This window comes from Pan paniscus, chromosome 19 (assembly GCF_029289425.2).
Source record: "Pan paniscus chromosome 19, NHGRI_mPanPan1-v2.0_pri, whole genome shotgun sequence".
In the NCBI taxonomy this organism is placed as follows: domain Eukaryota; kingdom Metazoa; phylum Chordata; class Mammalia; order Primates; family Hominidae; genus Pan; species Pan paniscus.
This window is the reverse complement of record NC_073268.2, coordinates 79,052,835-79,075,848: the sequence shown is the minus strand read 5'-3', so window position 1 is coordinate 79,075,848 and position 23,014 is coordinate 79,052,835. Positions and strand designations below refer to the sequence as shown.

General features: G+C 43.7%; 1 protein-coding gene across 1 annotated transcript in view; it reads left to right on the top strand.

The window, feature by feature from the left end:
• The window catches only part of MARCHF10 (membrane associated ring-CH-type finger 10), a 273,051-nt gene that overhangs the window by 53,677 nt on the left and 196,360 nt on the right, over nt 1–23,014 (top strand). Inside the window, exon 5 of the mRNA XM_055102255.2 lies at nt 8,367–8,492. Coding sequence (XP_054958230.2) covers nt 8,367–8,492 — 126 coding nt within the window. The remainder of the gene's footprint in view (nt 1–8,366; nt 8,493–23,014) is intronic.

Here is a 23,014-nt window from a genome sequence, read left to right as displayed (position 1 = left end):
CAGCTTCCTGCCCAGTGGAAGCCTGCCTCAAAACCAACCTGCCCTTTACCTCATGCTGCTCACTACCTTATCTCATTTCCCTTCACACTTGCATCTGCAGTCTATAGAGTGTTCTGTTGGATATAGAATTATTGAAAGTCAGCATGAGGTGGAGCATTAACTTTATTCTGTCTTCCCTTGCAAAACAAGAAAGACATTAAGTATCATCAATGTCTTAATCTGTTTTGTGGTGCTGTAACAGAATACCAAAGACTCGGTAGTTTATAATGAAAAGAAATTGATTTGGCTCATGGTTCTAGAGGTTGAGAAGTCCAAGATCAAGGCACTGAATCTGGTGAGGGCCTTCTTGCTGAGTCATCCCACGGCAGAAGGTGGAAGGGCAGGAGCACACACGAGAGAGAGAGAAAGAGTGAGAGAGAGAGAGATAGAAAGTTAGAGAGAGAGAGTCAGAGAGAGAGAGTCGAACTCACTTTTATAATAAACCCACTCTTAAAATAATGACATATTCATGAGGGCAGAGACCTCATGAACTAAGCACCTCCCATTAGGCTTCACCTCCAAACACTGTTGCATTGGGGATTATGTTTCAACACATGAACTTTGGGGGGCATATTCAATTACCTTGATTAAAGATGAAAGTCTACACCAACATTAAATTTACCTTTTTAACAGAATTCATATATAATTTCTCTTCTTGATCTCATTGATGAACTCCATAAAGATGGGTTCCCAGGATGCTCTTCTACCCAAGACAGCAGCTCGATGCTATATCTTTGCCCATTTCTTGTGTGTGTGTGTGTGTGTGTGTTTGTGTGTGTGTGTGAGAGAGAGAGAGAGACAGAGAGAGAGAGAGACCTCTCTCATCAAAATGTAAACTCCCTAAGGACAGAGACCCTGCCTAGTTCTTTAAAAAAAAAAGTTTTATTATGAAATATTTTGGCCAGAGGAAAAAATATAAATAAAAATAAAATGCACAAATGTGCACAAATGTGCACACTCCATCCAGTTTAAAATATGACTTACACAATTGTAGCTGCCTGTGTTCCTTCCTTCCCTATTGGTAATCTCTATGTTGAATTTGGTTGTTATCATTCCTATGCAGATTTTTGTCTCTTGACTGTATGAGTCCACATCAGTCTGCTTTCCTAGGGTTTCTGATGTGAGCACACAGTAGGGTCTCCGTGAAAGCTTTTTAGTAAGTGACACTTGGTTTCTTAACAATAGGAACTCTATCTTTTCCCTTTTGTGTTACTCTTCCCTAAGTCTTCCACAAAGTAGGCAATGTGGAGGATAAAATAGGTGCTTAATTGTTGTTGATCTATATAAAACCTGTAACATAAATTATGTAGTATATGCCCTTAATAGAGACAGAATGAAATATTACCAAGTTGGGTAATAAAATCATGTTTGTAAGCAGGGAGAGGGAGATTGTTATTGGGAACCCTGCCAGTTGCCATTTGTGGGTACTCAGTACCACATCTGCCTTTCTGGACTCTTGTCTTTTTCTACAGGAGGACAAACTTGGAAACTACATTTCCCTGATCTTGCCAACAGTATTCAGCCTGGACTCCACCAATGAGAGGCACTTGCATGAGATTTGGTAGGGAAGAAAAGGAGAAGCCATTGTTTTCTCGAGGCAGCAGCAGATGGCTGACATGGAATTTTGCCTAAAACTTTTGGGTGTTCTCCTGAAAATACTCCAACTGGCTCTACAGGCAGCTGAGAGCAATGGCAGTGGCTTCCTTGTGATTCCTGCACTACCAGATTTCCTGAAAGAGGTGTCCCGATCACTATCACTCTTGCAGCTTTCCTAGAGTTATTTAAGCCTCTAATTCCCTGTATAAGCCTCCTTCTATCTGAGATACCTAGAGGGGTATCTGTTTTTCTGACTGTACCATAGCAGATAAAAGGACCTAGTCTGCAAGCTTCCACTGGAAATTCTAGGAGAGTGAAACTTGAGGTAGAGGTCCCCTAAGTCCCTTAGAGCAGTTGCAATGGTACCTTTGGAATTGATGGTTCTTGACTTTAGGGATTGTGAGCTTTTTCCAAGTAGTCACCCAAACCTGTGCTTGTTGGATCTAAGAAAATAGAGTTCATGTATGAAATGAAAACAATTAACATTGAATCTATAAAGCTGTATAATCTACTGAGACAAAAGAAATGGGATAGAAAAAGTTTAATGTTTTACTACACACATGTAACTGCATAAAATGTATCTGAAGAGCACACAAGAAACAGACAACAGAGCAGAGAACTAAGTGGTGGTTATGGTTTGAATGATGGTGTTCCCTCCAAATTTCATGTTGAAACTTGATCCTTATCGTGGTGACTTTAAAGGCATGGGGCCTTTTAGGAGGTAATCAGGTCATGAGGGTTCTTCCCTCATGAATGGAATTAAAGTCTTTATAAAAGAGGCTTCACACAGAGCTTGACCCTTTCTTGCCCTCTGTCTCTGTCTCACACGAGGACACACTGTTCCTCCTCTCCAGAGGATGCAGCAACAAGGCACCAGCTTGGAAGCAGAGATCAAACCCTTATCAGATGCCAAACCTGCTTATGCCTTGATCTGGGACTTCCCAGCCTCCAGAACCATGAGAAATAAATTTCTATTGTTTGTGAATTACCCGGTCTATGGTATTTTGCACAAACGAACTAAGACAGTGGCTAAAGGGCAGGGGCTGAGGGAGGACTTGCTTTCCACTGTATATGCTCCTGTAGCTTCTGAATTTTATACTGTGTGCATGTATTATCTACTCCAAAATTATATTAATGTTTAATAACATGAGTTGCATACCATTTTATAATCATCACATTTTCAAAAACCACAAACTCTGACAATATAAAATGTTGAACATGGAACAAGTAAATGAGAATTTACACCTACTGTTTGTGGGAGTCTGTAGAACTACTTACCAGGGTCTGTGGATGAATGTCAATCTGGTAATATCTAGTAAAGTTTAAATGCACAAACCCCATGATCAGCAATTTCTCTTCTGTGTATAGATGGTGGAGAAACACTCATACATCAGGAGAAAGGTATAAAGATTTTTATTGCAGCATTGTTTATAATAGTGGAAAATTGGAATTATAAAAATATTCATTAATAGGAGAACAAATAAATAAAATAAGATATAATAAAACATACAAAAGTTAAAACAAATGGCCTAGCTCTGTAAATATCAACATGGATAGTTCTCAAAAGTGTAGTTCTGGCCAGGTGCAGTGGCTCATGCCTGTAATCCCAGCACTTTGGGAGGCCGAGGCAGGTGGATCACTTGAGGCCAGGAATTCGAGACCAGCCTGGCCAACATGGTGAAATCCCATCTTTACTAAAAATACAAAAATTAGCTGGGCACAGTGGCGCACACCTATAATACCAGCTACTCAGGAGGGTGAGGCATGAGAATTTCTTGAACCTGGGAGGTGGTGGTTGCAGTGAGTAGAGATTGCGCCACTGCACTCCAGCCTGGGTGACAGAGTGAGACGTGATCTCAAAAAAAAAAAAAGACAAAAACAAAAAAGTGTAGTTAAAAAAAAAGCGGGGGCCAGGTGCTGTGGCTCACACCTGTAATCCCAGCATTTTGGGAGGCCGAGGCAGGCGGATCACTTGAGGTCATGAGTTTGAGACCAGTCTGGCCAACACAGCAAAACCCTGTCTCTACTAAAAGTACAAAAAATTAGCTGGGCGTGGTGGTGCGCACCTGCAGTCTCTGCTACTCGGGAGGCTGAGGTGAGAGAATCGCTTGAACTTGGGAGGTAGAGATTGCAGTTAGTTGAGATCATGCCACTGCACCCCAGCCTGGGAGACAGAGCGAGATTCTGTCTAAAAAAAAAGGGTTTGAGGGAGCTGCTGAATAATATATACAGTATGGAAGCATTTAGATAAATTCGAAAACACATACTAACAGTAAATTATCAAAAATGGACTAGAAGGGTTCATACCTAATGAGGTTCATACCTAATTCACTCTCTGTTGAGAGATAGAGGAGACAGACGTTGTGACAGAAACCAAAAGAAACCTCATCTTTAGTATTCTGTCTTTCCAAAAAAAAAAAAAATCTGAAGCAAAATGATAAAATCTCCTTTTTTAAATTCTGGTGTAGATTTCTATTACTGTCTGTACTTTTCTATGGTACTCTTCAAAATAACGTTTTATATTCCCTACTCTCCCACTCCTTCCCCAACCCACTTCAGTTTGGACTGAGCCCTGTATCAGTCTGGATCCCAGCAGGAAACAAAAGGCACACTTAAATTGGGTTTTTTTTTCAGACAGGATCTCACTCTGTCACCCAGACTAAAGTGCAGTGGCACCATCACGGCTCACCGCAGTCTTGGTCTCCCAGGCGTCAGCAATGTTTCCACCGCAGCCTCCTGAATAGCTGAGACTGTTATAGGTGCATGCCACCACACCTGGCTAATTTTTTTTTTTTTAATTTTTTTAGAGATGGCGTCTCCCTATCTTGTCCAGGCTGCTTTCAAACTCCTGGGCTCAAGCGATCCTCTCACCTTGGTCTCCCAAAGTGCTGGGATTACAGGCATGAACCACGGTGCCCAGACTACATTGAGTAATTTGAGGAGGGTTTAGTAGAAGGTCTATTTACAAAGATGCTGACAAGATAGAGAAAAGTCAAAAGAATAGTGTGGCACTGCAGGGGCTGGTAAGAGGAGGAAGCTGCACTACCCCAGGTCTGCAGGAAAAGGGGGAAGAGGCTTTACAGGGGGCACTGTGTGGAGAGAGCCACCCAACAGGAATGGTGGCCTTCATCAAGGAATGCAGCCAGCCCGGGGAACCCTCACCTCAAGGAAGCAAGGCGAATCAATACTTCACCCTTTCCCTCCTCCTTCCCTCTCACGTCCTGCCAGTATTCTCCATTGGCCAAGCCCAGCCCAGAATCCAGAAAACCAGGGAATCTGCTGACACTGCCCATCCAGGTCAGCATCCTAGAGCTCAGAGCAGGAACAGACTCAGGTTATCCAGCTCGGGCCACCACCTCTCACAGTGTTTGCCAGTGCCCTGTAATTGTCAAATCCAGGAGATGCTTCAGATTTTTAAAAATTTAGCTTCTTAGTTACTTTATTTATTTATTTATTGAGACAGAGTTTCACTCTATCGCCCAGACTGCGGTGCAGTGGCACAATCTTGGCTCACTGCAACCTCCGTGTCCCAGGTTCAAGCAATTCTCCTGCCTCAGCCTCCCAAGTAGCTGGGTTTACAGGTATGCGCCACCACACCCAGCTAATTTTTGTACATTTAGTAGAGACAAGGTTTCACCATATTGGTGAGGCTAGTCTCAAACTCCTGACTTCAGGTGATCCGCCCACCTCAACGTCCCAAAGTGCTGGGATTACAGGCTTGAGCCACTGTGCCTGACCCTTGGTTACATTTTACCACTGACCTCTTCCTCCTTTATACCCATTCCTCTAGTTTCCCACTAACTCAAATGGCTGCTTTTAGTCATAGTCACTGGAAATTCTTTTTCTCCTCCTCTCTTAAGTGCTAGAATTCTCCAGGTTTCCATTTTTGCCCCTATTTTCCCAGTAATTCATTCCCATGCATTTAACTTCCAACTCTTTGCTGATAAAGACTAAAATCTTTATTTCTAGGCAAGATTCCTCCTCTCAATTCCAGACTTACTTATTGATAACAATGTGCACCTGTCTCAGAGGCAGCTCAGTCATCATCACACAGCCAATCACATCACCTTCACCTGTAGACCTGCTCCTGCCTATGGAATGGCCCTGCCACCAGCCAAGTAGAAACCTGGAAATCTCCTTTCTCCTGCTGTTCCTTCTACATATTATCCAGTTCTCCTTCCCTTGAAGTGGGGGCTGGCCAAAAGAGTTCAACCAAGCATGGAAATGGCAAGCTATTAACTGCATTTTCGTCCTGGAAGAATGACAGAGCTGAGTTAATAAGACCAGAGCCAGAATATCAACTGGTTACCAGTCCTTCTCAAACATGCTGAGCATAAGAATTTTCTGGGCAGCTTTTATTAAAAAAAAAAGTCAGTACCTTGACTCCACCTGAGACCAATGAATCCAAAAACCTGGTGTTATGGGCTAAACTGTATTTTCCCAAAATTCATATGTGGAAGCTCTAATTTCCAATGTGACTATAATTGGAAATAGGCTGTTAAAGAGATAATGAAGGTTAAATGAGATTATAAGGGTAGCACCCTAATTTGATGGGACTGATGCCCTTATTAGAAGAGGGAGGGACACCAGAGCACTCTCTTGTTCTCTTTCTTTGCACATGCACAGAGAAAAGGCCACTTAAAGACACAGAGAGAGGCCAGGTGCGGTGGCTCATACCTGTAATCCCAGCACTTTGGGAGGCCGAGGCAGGCGGATCACAAGGTCAAGAGATTGAGACCACCCTGGCCAACATGGTGAAACCCTGTCTCTACTAAAAATACAAAAATTAGCTGGGCACGGTGGCACGTGCCTGAAATCCCAGCTACTCGGGAGGCTTAGGGAGAATGGCTTGAACCCGGGAGGCAGAGGTTGCAGTGAGCCATGATCGCACCACTGTACTCCAGCCTGGTGAAAGAGTGAGACTCTGTCTCAAAAAAAAAAAAAAAAAAAAAAAGACACAGAGAGAAAGTGGCCATTTGCAAACCAAAGAGAGAGGGCGCACCAGAAACCAGCCTTGACAGCATCTTCATTTTGGGCTTGTAACCTCCAGAACCGTAGGGAAAGAAATCTGTTGTTTAAGCCACCCAGTCTGCAGTATTTTGCTACAGCAGCCCTAGCCGACTAATACACGGTCTTGGCAGGGACATTTTAAATAAACACCCTGGGTGATTCTAGTGCACAGCCAGGCTGTAGAAGCACTGAGAAAGCCAGAAATCTGGAGACACCTATAGTAAGACAAACATGAGCAGGGGTGACAAACCAGGGAAGCCAGGAAGGAGGAACAGCCACCCAGACGAAGGAGGGCAAGCCTTGAGGATGCTTTGGCATCTCCGGGCAGTTTCAGCTCAGGCTTCTGCTGGTATGCTGCAATAACTAAGGGGCATCCACTCCTGATAATTCCACCTCCTAAATATTTTCAACTCTGCCTTCTCCTCCTCATTAGCAGGATCCCTCTCCTCCTATGCTCTAGTACAGTGGTTGCCAAACTATGGCCCATGTGCCAAATCTGGCCTGCCACCTGTTTTTTTTTTTTTTTTTTTTTTAGAGAAAAGGTCTCTTTCTGTGTTACTCAGGCTAGAGTGCAGTGGTGCAATCGCAGCTCACGACAGCCTCAAACTCCTAGGCTCAAGTAATCTTCCCTCCTCAGCTTCCTGAGTAGTTGGAACTACAGGCGCACGCCACCACATCCAGCTATTTATTTGTTTGTTTATTTATTTATTTTTGTAGAGATGAGCTCTCACTATGTTGCCCAGGCTGGTCTCAAATTCCCAGGCTCAAGCAGTCCTCCTACCTTGGCCTCCCAAAGTGCTGGGATTACAGACATGAGCCATCGAGCCTGGCCCCGCTTGTGTTTTAAATAAAGTTTTGTTGGAACACAGACATGCTTATTTGTTAATGTATTGTCTATGGCTGCTTCTGCACTACAATAGCAGAGTTGAGTATTTACAACAGAAATCATATGGCCCACCAAACCAAAACTATTTATTACTATCTGGCCCTTTACAGAAAAAGTTGACTGACCCCTGCTTTACTAGAAGGCTATATTTTAATGGCGATTAGGCCAGAGAGCAGTCATTTATGACTTAGTACCTCATTGGTCCAAAATAATAAAAATTCTTCATTGTGCCCAAGTCAGCATGTATTGAGCACCTACTGTGTGCCAGACTCTATGGTAAGCAGGAGGGATACAATAGTGGACAGGAGAGGAGTACTGCCCTCCCACCCACCCAAAAGAGGTCTCTACCATGGCCCCTCACTTTAGAGGATGCTGCATTTTACAAATACACACAAAAATAAACTTATTAAAGAAGATAGCCAGGCGTGGTGGCTCATGCCTGTAATCCCAGCACTATGGAAGGCTGAGGCAGGCAGATCACTTGAGGTCAAGAGTTTGAGACCAGCCTGGCGAAAATGGTGAAACCCTGTCTCTACTAAAAATACAACAATTATTTGGGCATGGTGACAGTCGCCTGTAATCCCAACTACTCGGGAGGCTGAGGCAGGAGAATTGCTTGAATCTGGGAGGTTCAATGAGCCGAGATCCGTGCCATTGCACTCCAGCCTGGGTGACAGAGGGAGACTCTGTCTCAAAAGAAAAAGAAGACAGGGTGCCTCTGTCACTTGGGCACCATGCTCAGCATTGGCACAGCATAACCTGTAACTTAAAACAACTACTCTTGTGGCTAACACCGTTCAGGAGTCAGGAAAATGCTTCCCTCTGTCCCTTGCAGTGTGTCCTCAAACAAAAGATGGCCATGTCAGAATACCACAAAGGCTTGTGGACTGTGCCGCTGCTGATGTTGGAAGAAGACGTTTCTTTGGCAAGCAAGGAGGATTTGAGCAGAGGAACGACTTAGGTAAGAGAAAAGACAAATAAGTTGTCCAACCTTTCCTCTTGACATGAATGTAATAGATTGTCAAGAAACGAGGTATGATTTCCCATCAGGGCTAAGCATCCATTTTCTTGCTTCTCTTAGTATTCTTTCAATTTGTAGTTCTGAGGGTGCTTATCAAGTAGCATGATGTTAACTATATTAAACAAATCATATTATATTTGTGCCTATGTAGGTCTAGATAGAGCATATGAAATGATACCAATTCTTTACATTGCCAACTAATAGATATTGCATAGTAGAATTGGAATCCTTTTATTTACATATATTTTTAATAAGGTTTCATTAAATGTTCACGAAGTTAAAAATTTAGCTTGAATCATTTTGATTTAAAATTTTGACCTTAATTATATATTTTTTGCCTTTTAATTTTAATATAGAGTTTTGATTAATTTAGGAGAAAAAACATATAAAGTAAATATTCATATTTTGCTTTTACTTTACTTTTTTTGAAAATATATCCAAATTTTGTATACTTTTAATGCAATTAATTTTATTTCTAATCCTTTAGATTACTAGCAATTGAACACACATTATGTGAAAATCTAGATTACAATAACAAAGTGATTTTTGCCAAAATAAAGAGAAGAGTAAATGTTATAAAATAAACCTAAGAATATAAAATATTAGAACACCTGGACATTCATAACGATTAAATTATCTTAAATAGTTTGCCAACTTTTAATCACATACAAATCATAGCTTTACATGTATTTTTCACTACATATGAAGGAATACTTCTTAGGCTGAGAGTATAAAGGTATTTCATTGAACTGTTTGTTAGCTTGTTTTAAAACATTTAAATATTTAGACAAATGGAGATTCCTTGTGGACAAAGGACAGACAGAATTTAAAGTCACCCCTCTGAGGTTCACCTGAGACAATGCATATCGGATGGCTCCCTCTGCCCTATTGTTTATGTAAAAATGAAGATTCACTGAGCATTCACAAAAAAATGCAATCTTTTGTCTCTTACCTGCTGCTAACTGGGAAGCCCCCACTTCGAGTTGTCCCACTTTACTGAACCGAACCAATGTACATCTTACACACACTGATTGATGTCCTGTGTCTCCCTAAAATGTGTAAAAGCAAGCTGTACCCCAACCACCTTGGGCACACGTGGCCAGGATCTCCTGAGGCTGTGTCATGGGTACGTCCTTAACCTTGGTAAAACAAACTTTCTAAATTCACTGAGACCTGTCTCAGATATTTTGGATTTACAACCCAGCCTCTGTCCTCAAGGAACATACAATCTAGCGGGGATACAGACTTGTCTAAGTAAGCAGGCCATTGTAATTACTGCTGTGATTCAACAATGCAGTGCTATGGGAACATATACAGGGGATAGGGTGTGGTCAGGGAGGACTTCCTGGAAGAGGTTATTTCCAGTCTAAGGCCTGAAGGGTAAGTAGGCATTAACCAAGTGAAGGGAAGGAAGGTGTGAACATGGATAAAGGACATAAGAAGAGGAGAGGCAGAAGAAATTGTATATGGAGGGTCGGCAAAGTTTTCTACTCTGTTGTTGTAGCACAAAAGTAGCCACAGATAACCTATCAATGAATGGAGTTGGATGGGTGCCAGTAAAACTTAATTTACAAAACAAAGCAGGGCTGAAGTTGGCAATCTGTCAACTCTTTGAGATATGGGAAGGCCCAGAGTTGGGAGAGAGCACACTTGAGGGGCTAATGGTCAATGAATACGGCTGATGTATAGAGGATGAGGTGGGAGCAGGGAGTGATGAGTCCGGGGAGCTCAGAACAAGGCTGCAGGGAGAAGAGCAGAGGAGTCTGGACACTGAGGCCTGAGAGGTCGCTGCTGTAGGCATCTTGGACTAAGAGAGCAGTGGGCAGGGGAGAAAAGTGAGTGGTTTGGAGATATTCAGTAAATGCCAGTACGGAGGAAGAGAGAGATCAAGGCTAACTCTTTTTTTTTTTCATTGAGATGGAGTCTCACCCTGTTGCCCAGGCTGGAGTGCAGTGGCACGATCTCGGCTCACTGCAACCTCTGCCTCCCAGCTTCAAGCCATTCTCCTGCCTCAGCCTCCAGAGTAGCTGGGATTACAGGTGCCTGCCACCATGCCTGGCTAACTTTTGTATTTTTAGTAGAGACGGGGTTTCACCATGTCGGCCAGGCTGGTTTCAAACTTCTGACCTCAAGTGATCCACCCACCTCGACCTCTAAAAGTGCTGGGATTACAGACGTGAGCCACCGCCCTGGCCAAAGGTTAACTCTTTTTTTTTTTTTTTTTTTTTTTTTGAGATGGAGTCTCGTTCTGTCGCCCAGGCTGGAGTGCAATGGCGCAATCTCGGCTCACTGCAAGCTCTGCCTCCCGGGTTCAAGTGATTCTTTTGCCTCAGCCTCCCAAGTCGCTGGGATTACAGATGCCCACCACCACGCCTGGCTAATTTTTGTATTTTTTAGTAGAGACAGGGTTTCACCCTGTTAATCACACTGGTCTCGAACTCCTGACTCCAAGGGATCCGCCCAACTCAGCCTCCCAAAATGCTGGGATTACAGGCGTGAGCCACCATGCCCAGCCTAACTCTTAAATTCACAGCAGGGAGTAGCTAGATGGTGCTGGGGGAAACAGATTTAAGGTGAGGTTTGTGAGTAGTTAGGTGATGGGATCTATTCCCCAACGTGCTCAGTTCAGTGCCTGCCACACACACTTGGCTACGTACATGCAGATATTTTTGTCAGAAATGTGCCTGGCAGTTCCTATGAAAGAACAATCTATAAATCCGGTGAAAGTCAGAGGGGAACTGAACATGCAGAGCTAATACCTTTGTAATGACCATCCTAGGAAATGATTGCTATCGACAGATTTTCTCTAGCCTATGGGAACCGCAGGCTTTAGTTGCTCTGGTTTCCTTTTATTCACAACTAATTTAACAACAGCACAAGGACCCAGTATCTGTTGGTAACAACAGCCAACTTGGTCAGGAAAGACAACTTCATCAAGGCAGCAAATCTGGTCAACCAGATGGGTTGGCACTTCAGACATCACATGTCCCAGTATACAGGATTTGCTGCTGGCTCGGGGTGGGGGTGGGCGGGCGATATTCCTACAGCCCTTCACCCACAGCCACCCCTGGAGCGGCATCCTGTGTGAGATGAGGGTGCACCGGAGTGGGGTCGGGAGCAGGCTCTGAGCACCCCTTGACACACACCTCGCGGGGTTGAGTGAGCTGTAGGCATTGTTGATCTATCAAGCCAGAACCGGGATAGTGTGTGCATGGCAGAAACAACGGAGAGATTCTCGGGATGTGACTATGGGCCTACAGCATTTGTCATCAGTCACTAGTACACTTCGTAGAAGACCTGCTTTAGCACAAATGCTGCTGGAACCGTCTGAGGTGCAGCAGGAAGCAGGTTCTGTGTGGTGCCTCCCAGGGTTCCACCTGCAGCTTCAGACACCTCGTCACCTCACCTGGATGGCAGCCTCCCTCATCCCCTTCTTGCCCCTTCCAATCTGTTATCCTCCAGGCTGTCTGAGTGACCTTTTTAAAATGTAAATTGGATCATGTCACTCCCCTGCTAAAAGCCTTAAATAGCTTCCCATTGCATTTAGGAGAAAATCCAAACCCCACACCATGGCCTACAAGCCTACTGCTCTGGTCCAGTTCTTCCTCTCTGGCCTCTCTCCCCTAGATCCCTCTACTCCATCATCATGGCTTTCTCTGGGTCCTCCCAATATCCCAAGCCTCTTCCCACTTTAGGATCTTTATTGTTCCTTTATTCTAGAAAGCTTTCTGCATTCTCCACCCCTAATGTAGCTGGCTCCTTCTTGCGTTTCAGATTCCACTTAAAAGTCAGCTCCTCAGAGGGGCCTTAACTGATTATTAGGTGTATTAGTTCATTCTCCCAATGCTATAAAGACCTACCTGAGACTGGGTAATTTATAAAGAAAAAAAGGTTTAATTGGTTCTGTGGTTCCACAGGTTGTACAGGAAGCATGCCTGGGAAGCCCTCAGGAAACTTACAATCATGGCAAAAGCAGGAAGAAGAAAGCGAAATGAAAGGTGCCACACACTTTTAAACAACCAGATCTCAGGAGGACTCGCTATTATGAGAACAGCAAGGGAGAAATCCGCCCCCATGATCCCATCACCTCCTACCAGGCCTCTCCTCCAACAATGGGGATTACAATTCATTATGGAGGAGGACACAAATCCAAACCATATTACCAGGCTAGGCTGGATTTTCCTTTCTTATTCTGGCATAGCGCCATGTTCTTTTTTTTCAAATTAAAAAAATGACATGATTTATAAGTTCGCAATTATTTGTGTGTTTGCTTGTTTATTGTCATCTTCCCTTACTAGACTGTAAGTTCCTCAGAGGCAAGACCATAATGAATTTGTTCACTACTATATTCGCAGAGATTAGCATAGTACCTGACATGTATGCTCAATAGATGTTGAGTCAATGAATACATGAGCAAATGAAATACATGAGCTCAATAGATGTTGAGTCAATGAATACATGAGCAAATGAAAATCATTCAACTGATCCATCATTGATGGATCCATTCAAAAGCATATATATATACACACATAGCTGTGTGCAAATATATAATTTCTGTTCTAGTTATCTAGTGGCTTAAAATAATTTATTATCTCTTATCATTCTGTCTGTTCAGGCTTGCAAGTTGGGCAGTTTTCTTGTGATATCTCATATGGTTGTGGACAATGGCTGCTGGGGTTTGGGGCTGGAGGCATCTGAAGTAACAGTCGATGCTGGCTGTCAACCAGGAGCACAGCTGGGCTGTCAACTAGAACGCCTACATACGGACTCTCCGTGTAGCTTGGACTGTGCACAGGCTGGTGGCTAGGTTCTAGTGGGTGTGTCCCAAGAGCAAGAAGTTGTGTCTAGGAGACCCAGACAGAGGCTTCAAGACTTCCTATAATCTAGCCTCACAAGTCACACAATGTCATTTGAGCCTTATTCTATTAGTCACAAGTAAGTCACAAGGCAGCCCAGACTCAAAGGGAGGAAGTTTTGAGAGGTGACGCCAGCTGGACTTCCTGGGTCGAGTGGGGACTTGGAGAACTCTTCTTAGAAGAGGTTTGCAAAATGCACCAATCAGTGCTCTGTAAAAATACACCAATCAGCACCCTGTAGCTAGAGGTTTGTAAAATGGACCAATCAGCAGGACATGGGCAGGGACAAATAAGGGAATAAAAGCTGGCCACACCCCGCCCAGCCAGCAGCCTTAACTGGCTGGGGTCCTCTTCCTCACTGTGGAAGCTTTGTTCTTTCACTCTTTGCAATAAATCTTGCTGCTTGTGCTCACTCTTTGAGTCTGTCCCATCTTTAAGAGCTGTAACACTCACTGCGAAGGTCTGCAGCTCCATTCTTGAAGTCAGCAAGACCACGAACCCACCAGAAGGAACCAACCCTGGACACAGTTGGCAAGGCACAAATACTAACACTGGAAGGCGTGGTTCACTGGGGCCCGTGATCTTGGACACTAGCTATCAACTATCTCTTAAAGCATGGTCTTGTAGGTGGTTCTATTCCTAGTTGAAATTCTTTTGTTTATTTCTTAGGCCAGTGCCCAAACTTTCTACAATTTGTGTCCTTTACTGCAATGACACTTGTGGGTAAAGGTGGAACATGTCTTCCCCAAGTCTTCAGAGGGCTGAAATTTAGTTGTTCAATTACCAGTGACTCCAGGGAACTGGTCCACATTTTGGATGGTGACTTTTTGTGGGAGGAGCAGTAGTGAAACTGGGCCGGTGTGTCTGGTCATCATCCAGGAGTCGTGGCGCTCAGCGTTCATTACCGAGAGCAAGTGCTGACCCTGGCCGACACTCACGGCTCTGAAATAACTGGCTTTAAGAGCCAAGCCCGAGGAGAATTTAATTTGGGATAGTTTCAAGGGTAGAAGATGCCAGCCCTGTCTCCGTTTTGCCTTGTAGCTAGTGTTTTTATCCAAATGTGAAAGCTCTCTCTGTCTCCACCTCTCCTGCACTCCCACAAACCGCCCCCACCCCCCAAACCTCTTTCCAAATGTCCTTCCAGCTGCTATTTTCAATTCCGGCCTGAAGGCAAATGTTTCACTGTAGCAGAATTACTGTAAAATTCCTTCCTGTGCTCCCACAGATAATGGAACTCTGGCTCCAAAGAACCTAGGACAATTCCCTAGAGAACTCCAGAAACCTACCACTTCAGAAATCGCCCAAAGGCAATCCCAAAAGACAGATCTAAGGAAACAGAACTATCATGAAAGGTTATCATCAGAGGGACAGGTCAAACAATATGATTATTTTTAATGGCACTGGCGGAATCTAGATATGTTTTGTTTGTTTTTTATGTATCAAGTCAGTTTCAAACCACCAAAGACAACTATGGGGCAGAAAATAATGTATGAAATTGGCTGATGGGCCTGTAAACATACAAACCTGGGATATAAAAAGCACTTCAGTGGGCATTGTATAAACAAGGAGAAAATTGTATCCAAAAACAACCTGCAAAACTGCAGAGGAAGCAGCATCTTTGGAAAACAATGAGTCATAAATCTTTTTTTTCTCCTCTGATGGACAGACAATACAAAATGGGACTAGCATCAATATTGATAAGTGTTTCTACTACACTGCCATTTCAGCATGTCTCAGGAAGTCCTGAGCATGGTCTGTGTGGAGTTTAAGAAGTAAGGAATCCTCAAATTAAACACTTCTGGAAATCTGTGTGTTGTCTGGAAGCAGTGTTCCTGATTTCCAATTCGGTCCCTTCATAAGTCAGCTATCGAAATACACATTTCACTGCAAATTCATTAGTTCAGTACTAAGACAAGTTCAGATGGCCATCTTTATTGGATTCATGGAAAATTATATAAAAACTTTATTGCATTAGAGAAAAAATAATGAGTCCTTTCTAAGAAAAAGAAGCAAGCTAGAATTAATTTCCTTGAGAATCTAGTCATAAAAGCTGATGACAGCCAAGTGTTCCCTGCAGAATCTCCCAGGGGTAGATGAGCAGAATGGTAGAGACTTAGGACAGCAGATGTATAGGTGTAGGGTAGATTTGGCCTCAGTTCTTCATCTCTCCTTCTTTCCATATCTCTTGCCACGTGACTGCCGCTCATCCCCAAAAGGGAAAAAGTGCATTTTCCTACCCTTTGACTCTGAGTTTGGCCATCTGATTTACTTGAGCCAAAGGAACATTCACATATGTAATGCAAATAGAGACTTAAAAAACATTTGCTCAATTGAACATGTACCCTTCCACCTCTGCCACTGCAAAGAGAAGAATGTGTCCAGGTTGGCTGGCTGGTCACAGGAGGGGAAGAGAGACACACAGAGTAGAGTTGCCCGGCCAGACTCAGTATAGAAGAGAGCTCCAGCTGACGATAGATGCATGGAGCAATCCTAGCCTAGATCAGCCAAACCCCAACCAATTCCTAGATGCATGAACTGTAGTAATGAGAGACTATAATGATGGTAGGTGACTATTGTTATACAATAATTAACCAATAGAGGTGTTATGGGATCATGTTGACTCCCCAGATCATTCCATAACCTCAGAATAGCTCTAATATAAGGGTTAATAACCACATGAATCTACAGAGACATTAGTGGACATTTGCATTATGGGTCCACTGTTCCTATCCAAAAACCGCAGAAAGCCTTCTCCATTCTAAGGAAAGATCCTGAGATTTTTTTCTGAAAACTCTCACCATGGTTTGAGTTACTCCAGAAGTTAACTCAGATGAGGGCTGGGTGCAGTGGCTCACGCCTGTAATCCCAGCACTTTGGGAGGCTGAGGTGGGTGGACCACTTGAGGTCAGGAGTTCAAGACCAGCCTGCCCAACATGTGAAACCCTGTCTCTATTAAAAATACAAAAACGGGCAGGGCGTGGTGACTCAAGCCTGTAATTCTAGCACTTTGGGAGGCCGAGGCGAGCAGATCACAAGGTCAGGAGTTCGAGACCAGCCTGACCAATATGGTGAAACCCCATCTCTACTAAAAATACAAAAATTAGCCGGACGTGGTGGTGCGCGCATGTAGTCCCAGCTACTCGGGAGGCTGAGGCAGGAGAATTGCTTGAACTCAGGAGGCAGAGGTTGCAGTGAGCCGAGATTGCACCACTGCACTCCAACCTGGGCGACAGAGCGAGACTCCATCTCAAAAAAAAAAAAACAAAAACAAAAATCAGTCATGCATGGTGGCACGTTCCTGTAGTCCCAGCTACTCAGGACGCTGAGGCAGGAGAATCACTTGAACCTGGGAGGTAGCGGCTGCAGTAAGTCAAGATCACATCATTGCATTCCAGCCTGGGTGACACAGCAAGGCTCTGTCTCAAAAAAAAAAAAAAAAAAAAAAAAAAAGTTAACTCAGATGAGGAATCAAGTGCAAGTAGTTTAAGTGATGTAAGTATGGAAGCACATGACAGAAGGGAAGGAAAGCAGACGGTACAGGAGGTGCTACCAAGCTAGCCACAGCTATGGACAACTGGAGATCAATCCCACTGCGGGAGTCTGAGCACCAGTGTGGAATATACTCAGAACAGGCTCCTCCGAGGGATGGGGAGCTCCGGTATTTCTTTAATCCTGCCAGTCATTGAATAAGGGCTGCCCTAGGGGGAATGATCTCCGGGCATTTCCAGGGTGCCACACTAGCAGCGGCCAGAGAGCACCCTCAGGCAGGGAAATGCAGGTTCTTGCAATGGGAAGTCTCACATTCTACAGCAGAAGTGGTAAGGCAAAGGGATACGCGCAGAGCACCGGCAGCACTTGCTACAACCCTGCTGTGGTGTAACCTCAGCTTGGGGAGCATGAAATCCTGGCAGCTTGGATGCCAGGCAGGACACGCACATACAGGTCAGATCTTTGGATCAGTGGGATACTATGTGTCCTGAAAAGAGCCATGAGCTCTTCCATGCCAACTTCCTTTTATACATTTGCACATTTTCCTGTAGCTTCCCCAGTCCTTTCTCATATCCTCATACCACTGTTTGTGGTGTCCACCCCACCGGGGTGAAAATGGGTGACAACACCCATGACTGGCTCTTGTTGCAGCTGCCCACCATCTGACAATTTAGTTCCATCTGGTCCGTGAAGCAAGTAATGCTCTCCGTGAAATTAGAGACACAGGGCCTGCAATCTCACACACAAACGCAGGTCAGGCTTCCCTCTGAAAGGTACAACATCCAGTGTGAGTACAGTCAGACCTAACTCCACACAGTAGCTGTGGGTTTAAAAAGCTATGTATTTTCATCAGTGCTCCTCAAACTTTTTCATCAAACTTCCATTATCAGTGGGAAAAGGTAGATCATGTATTCCTGCTTGTAGCTCAAAGTGGGATTATTTGAGTATAAAAATGTTTTATTCAACATTGACTGTCATGGACATGGAGTTTTTGTCTACCAGGATCCTTTTCTAGAAGGAAAACACAGTCCCCCTCACTGCATCCTTGCTGTGGGGCTGTCATTTATAATTGCTTTGGATCCTTGGTCACAGGGCTGGGCTGTAGATAGGCAAGGTCAAGCATGGTACTCCATGGGCACCTGCCTCCAGCAGGGCCAACTGAAGTTTCGTATTATATTATATTGTATTAATTTAGAGACAGAGTCTTGCTCTGTGACCCAGGCTGGCGTGCAATAGTGGGATCTCGGCTTACTGCAACCTCCATCTCCCGGGTTCAAGCCATTCTCCTGCCTCGCCTCCTGAGTAGCTGGGATTACAGGCACCCACGACCACACCTGGATAATTTTTGTATTTTTAGTAGAGATGGGGTTTCACCATGTTGGCCAGGCTGGTAGGCTGGTCTCAAACTCCTGATCTCAGGTGATCTGCCCGCCTCGGCCTCCCAAAGTGCTGGGATTACAAGTGTGAGCCACCACACTCAACCTGAAGTCTCTTTTTTAAAATTGGTGTATAAATATGAAGAGAAAGAAGTTATTTCTCTTCTGTGGGTGGCTAAGCAAAGAGAATAAGGACTGAAGTTGCCAGCAGTCAGTTTAACTGTAACTTGGAGAAAGCCTCCACACAGAATGAAGCCAAGCAGAGCAGAAAGGTGGAAAGAGCTACAGCTCTGACAACATCATTGGAACACCTAGATCCAGCCATACCTGAAGCTTCATGGGCTTCCCAGACAAGTGAACCCCTCCAAAAAGATGGGTGGCGGGGGGTGGTGGGTGGCAGTTGCTTAAGTTAATTCATTTGTAATTGGAAGCTTTATAAAGTGGTTGGTAAGGCTGACATTCCAGGAAAATAGTGCCTTGTTTACCCTGTGGCTTCATATTTCCCCAGCACATATACCCTAGGAAAATATGAGGCTGGATTTAGAATCATGACCTCACATCTTTATTTCAGAGATGCTTTAATTGCACCTTTGACTATTCTTCATATCAGCATAGATTCTGAATACTTTTGGTCTAAATTTCCCTGGCCCCTCCCCAACCTGAGCCTCCCCAGCTACCTGCTCCTCCACTGTTCCCTGTGGTACCTAAAGGTCTGCTCCCATCCTCCTTGGGTCCCCTGCTCTCCACTTGACGTGGCTCTGTGCTCAGGCACCCTTCTTCCCCGCCTCCCCATCCCTACCTTGGAAAGTAAAACCCACGAGATGTTAGCCACTGAGGAGAGAAGCTTGGAACAGATTTCTGGGGTCAAACCAGAGAGGACTATACCAAGGTGGCATGCCATTGCCAGAGTGGACTGGGAAGACTCCCTGCTGTTGAAGCAGTGAGTTTGGCTTTTAGGAATAGAGGGCAAAGGCAGGGTCCCAAGCCTAACACAACAACCACAGAACACTCCTCTCTTATTAAGAAACTGTGTGCCGGGCACAGTGGCTCACACTTGTAATCCTAGTAGCATTTTGGGAGACCAAGGCGGGTGGATCACCTGAGGTCAGGAGTTCGAGACCAGCCTGGGCAACATGGTGAAAACCTGTCTCTATTATAAATACAAAAAAAAATTAGCTGGGCATGGTGGTGGGCACCTGTAATCCCAGCTACTCAGGAGGCTGAGGCTGGAGAATCGCTTGAACCTGGGAGGCGAAGGTTGCAGTGAGCCAAGATTGCGCCATTGCACTCCAACCTGGGCAACAGGAATGAAACTGCATCTAAAAAAAAAAAAAAAAGAAACAGAAAAGAAAAAGACACTATGGTACGTGTAGCACTAACATGCTCCCTAAGCACACAAAAGAAGTAGCAGACAGGCCCTACTTTCCAGGCAATTTTAATTTAGCCAAAGGATAAAGTAAAAATGTAGAGAACCATCACAAGGTAAAATAGAACTGAGTGCCTGGCAGAGCAGGAAAAAGGGTATGAGTAATCAGCAGATGAGGTAGAAGGGCTGAGTGAGGTGAGTTAGCAGGAGAGGGACTCTTGGAGGAAATGAATCTTGAGCCAGGCCCTGAAGGAAGTCATTGACAAATGTAAACTCTCCAGCGGGCCACAGAGGAAGAGGCTGGGCTGTCTGCAGGAGTTGTGTAACTCACATATGCTCTGACCTGTTTGTCTGTGAAGACTCAGACCAGCTCTGAAGCTATTTAGCCTTGATCTCTAAGTCTACACAAAACCACTGTCTTGGTTAAAGAAATGTAGTGTTTGGCACAAGGCACACCCTATAGATGATGTCATGTCTATAGATCAAAGCCAGGCTAATGTCACCAGGCAAGGGAAGAAGACTTGGAAAACACAGTCTGTATTATGCTTTTTCTTTTTTTAGCCTTCTGTTTCCAAGGTTAGTTTTTAGGGTGAAGATTTTCATCTTGATTACAGCTCTTGGTAAATGAAGGTCATTTTTAAAGTCTGATTCCTGGAAGTGAAATGTAGAATTTATGGAAACACAAATTCTTGATATGTTAATTGTGCTAATTGAAATAGAGGGCCTCTTTAAAACAACAACAACAACAAAAAAAAGAAAAAAACACAAAAATCTTTTTGCCTTAGGAGCAGAAAGTGAATGAGAGACATAATAATGGAGTTTGCAGATTGTTCTTTCCTTGCAAGAGACATCAGCTGAAACACAGTCTTTAGCCATAATGAAAACACATTTTTAAGTTCCTTGCTTATTCTGGCAAGATAAAAACAAGTTGTCATGAAACCACTTCTGTCAAGACTAGAAGCTTTGGCCTTATCGCCATTGTTAAAGGCAATCCAAGAAATACTATTTAAGGCTAATTTTGTTGCCCTTTTGAAGAGACTTTTGAAATCATAAAAAAAGAGTCCAGACAATAAGCTGGATAGGAAGGACAAGTTCCTCCTTGGCAGCCAGTGTCGAATTACACTGTCCCCTGTCTGTGGATAAAACAGAATTGTGCTCTTCAGACTGCCAACCCCTTACTTGATAACCACTACAAATAGTTAACAATAAATGAAACTGACAGCCCACTTCACCAGATTGGGAGTACATCTGAACTTCTACAGCAAGACAGCTGGACTTGAGTTCATTTCCCTGGAGGCTGGGCTACAGCAATACCTAATGAAAACAATGATGGACATATATTTATTTCCAAGGCATTTGTAGCCTGCACCCTGGTTCCAGTCTTATCGCAGAAGCAGGATCAATTTTCACATCTTTTCACTAAATGGATGGGATGCGAAATTACTCCTATTGACAATAAGCATTCTCAAGGGCTGTGGTAATTGTGTAGCCCAGCACAGCAGAAAAGAGGTGCTAACAAAAGCACATAGACAACTGGTTACCATCAATTTCCTGTGGCGTTGGCACATGTGAGTAAGGCAGTTAAAAAAAAAAAATGCGGTCCAGGGTAAAGCCTATACCTTCTCCATCAGTAGCAAATCCAACCAGCAGAATGCAGGTGGCAGGTGATTTCTCCCCCAGCAATCTCTGAAAAGTGTGCGGTACCAAATCTAATCACAGCCAGGATTTGTAGACTGAGAAACCAAGGGCCTAACCTTCTGCCTGGTCATTTCTGCATATCGGCTCCCCCTGCCCCCATCGCACTCCATTCCTCCCATCTTTTATGCTACCCCATTTGTGAGATGAGTGCCAAATGACTTCTTTGACAATGGACCAGAGTGGACAGCTTCATTTTCATTCCCATCTTTAAAGGTTTGACCTATGTGAGATGCTTGGATTAGAAACAGCTCCTGGCTCCTGCCTTCTTATTGGTTTTGTCTCAAATGCACTGGCCTATATATATATCAGAAACAAAGAATGAAGACAAAAGTAAGCCCATTGGTGAGGTGAGTTAGGACCCAGGCAGAGAGCCTGATGGAGTATGTAAATGAAATATACTGCCCTTGGTCTCCAGATCTCAGATTGTCTTGCAGATACCAAAAGCTGATCCAGCACTAATGAAACATCATTCTTAGGAAGGTGCCCATAAGGTCAATTTCTTCACCATTATACAAATGATTTATTTCCTCTAAAATAGTCCATCTAATTCAACCAAAAGTAAATTTAATAAAAAGCACTTTATATGCTTGCATAAATATAACTTAAGTAGGAAGTTGCTATTTTGACAGCTTGACAATAAAGGTAGAAGCAGTGGGAAAACAATTTTCATGAACCGTATAGATACTGGATTTACAATGTTACGAGATCAGGTCCACCTTTTGAAAATTCTGGTTCGGTTTGGGATCTGAGCTGTCAATCAGTCAACAAAAGGGCACATTTCTTTCATGCCTTTGTCTGCCTGAAGTTAAAAAATAAAATAAGATGTTTCTGTCCAGGTTTTCTATCAAAGAATTTCCTTTTTGCAGTCCTGGAAAAACCAGATAGAAGAAGGAAACCATTTACTGAGTGTCAGCCATTATGTTAGGTATTTTATATACAGTATATATTTCACAAATGTTATCTAATTTAATTTTTATAATACTGAGGAATTATTCAACCCCAGGGTATCTGGCCTCTGAGCTTGGGCCCCTCCCTCTCTATGCTATTATGATACACTGTTTGCCAATTTTCAGAGAAATAGAGTACAATAAAATTTACTTGGCAGTAATGAAAACAATTTATTCTATTGTGATCAAAAAGACACTTTACCTCAAGTTTTATTTATCTAAATAGCAACTATCATGGCTTAGTTTTATTACTTGTACATCCATTGTGGTTAAAAGATGGGTGTTAGGTTAGGCTGAATCTTTACTGATCCTGTTATTTTCTAATATCAAATTATTTATTTAATACCTTTTCTAATAAAATGAGAGGGTAGGGCCAGGCGCAATGGCTCATGCCTCTAACCACCGCACTTTGGGAGGCCGAGGTGGGCAGATCACCTGAGGTCAGGATTTTGAGACCAGCCTGGCCAACATGGTGAAGCCCTGTCTCTACTAAAAATACAAAAATTAGCCAGCCATGGTGGCATGCATCTGTAATCCTAGCTACTTGGGAGGCTGAGGCAGGAGAATCACTTGAATCCAGGAGGCGGAGGTTGCAGTGAGCCGAGATCGCACCACTGTACTCCAGCCTGGGCAACAGAGTGAGACTCTTGTCTCAAAAAATAAATAAATACATAAATAAATAAATAAATAAAATGAGAGGGCAGAAAAAAATGGTGGTTACTTGAATCTT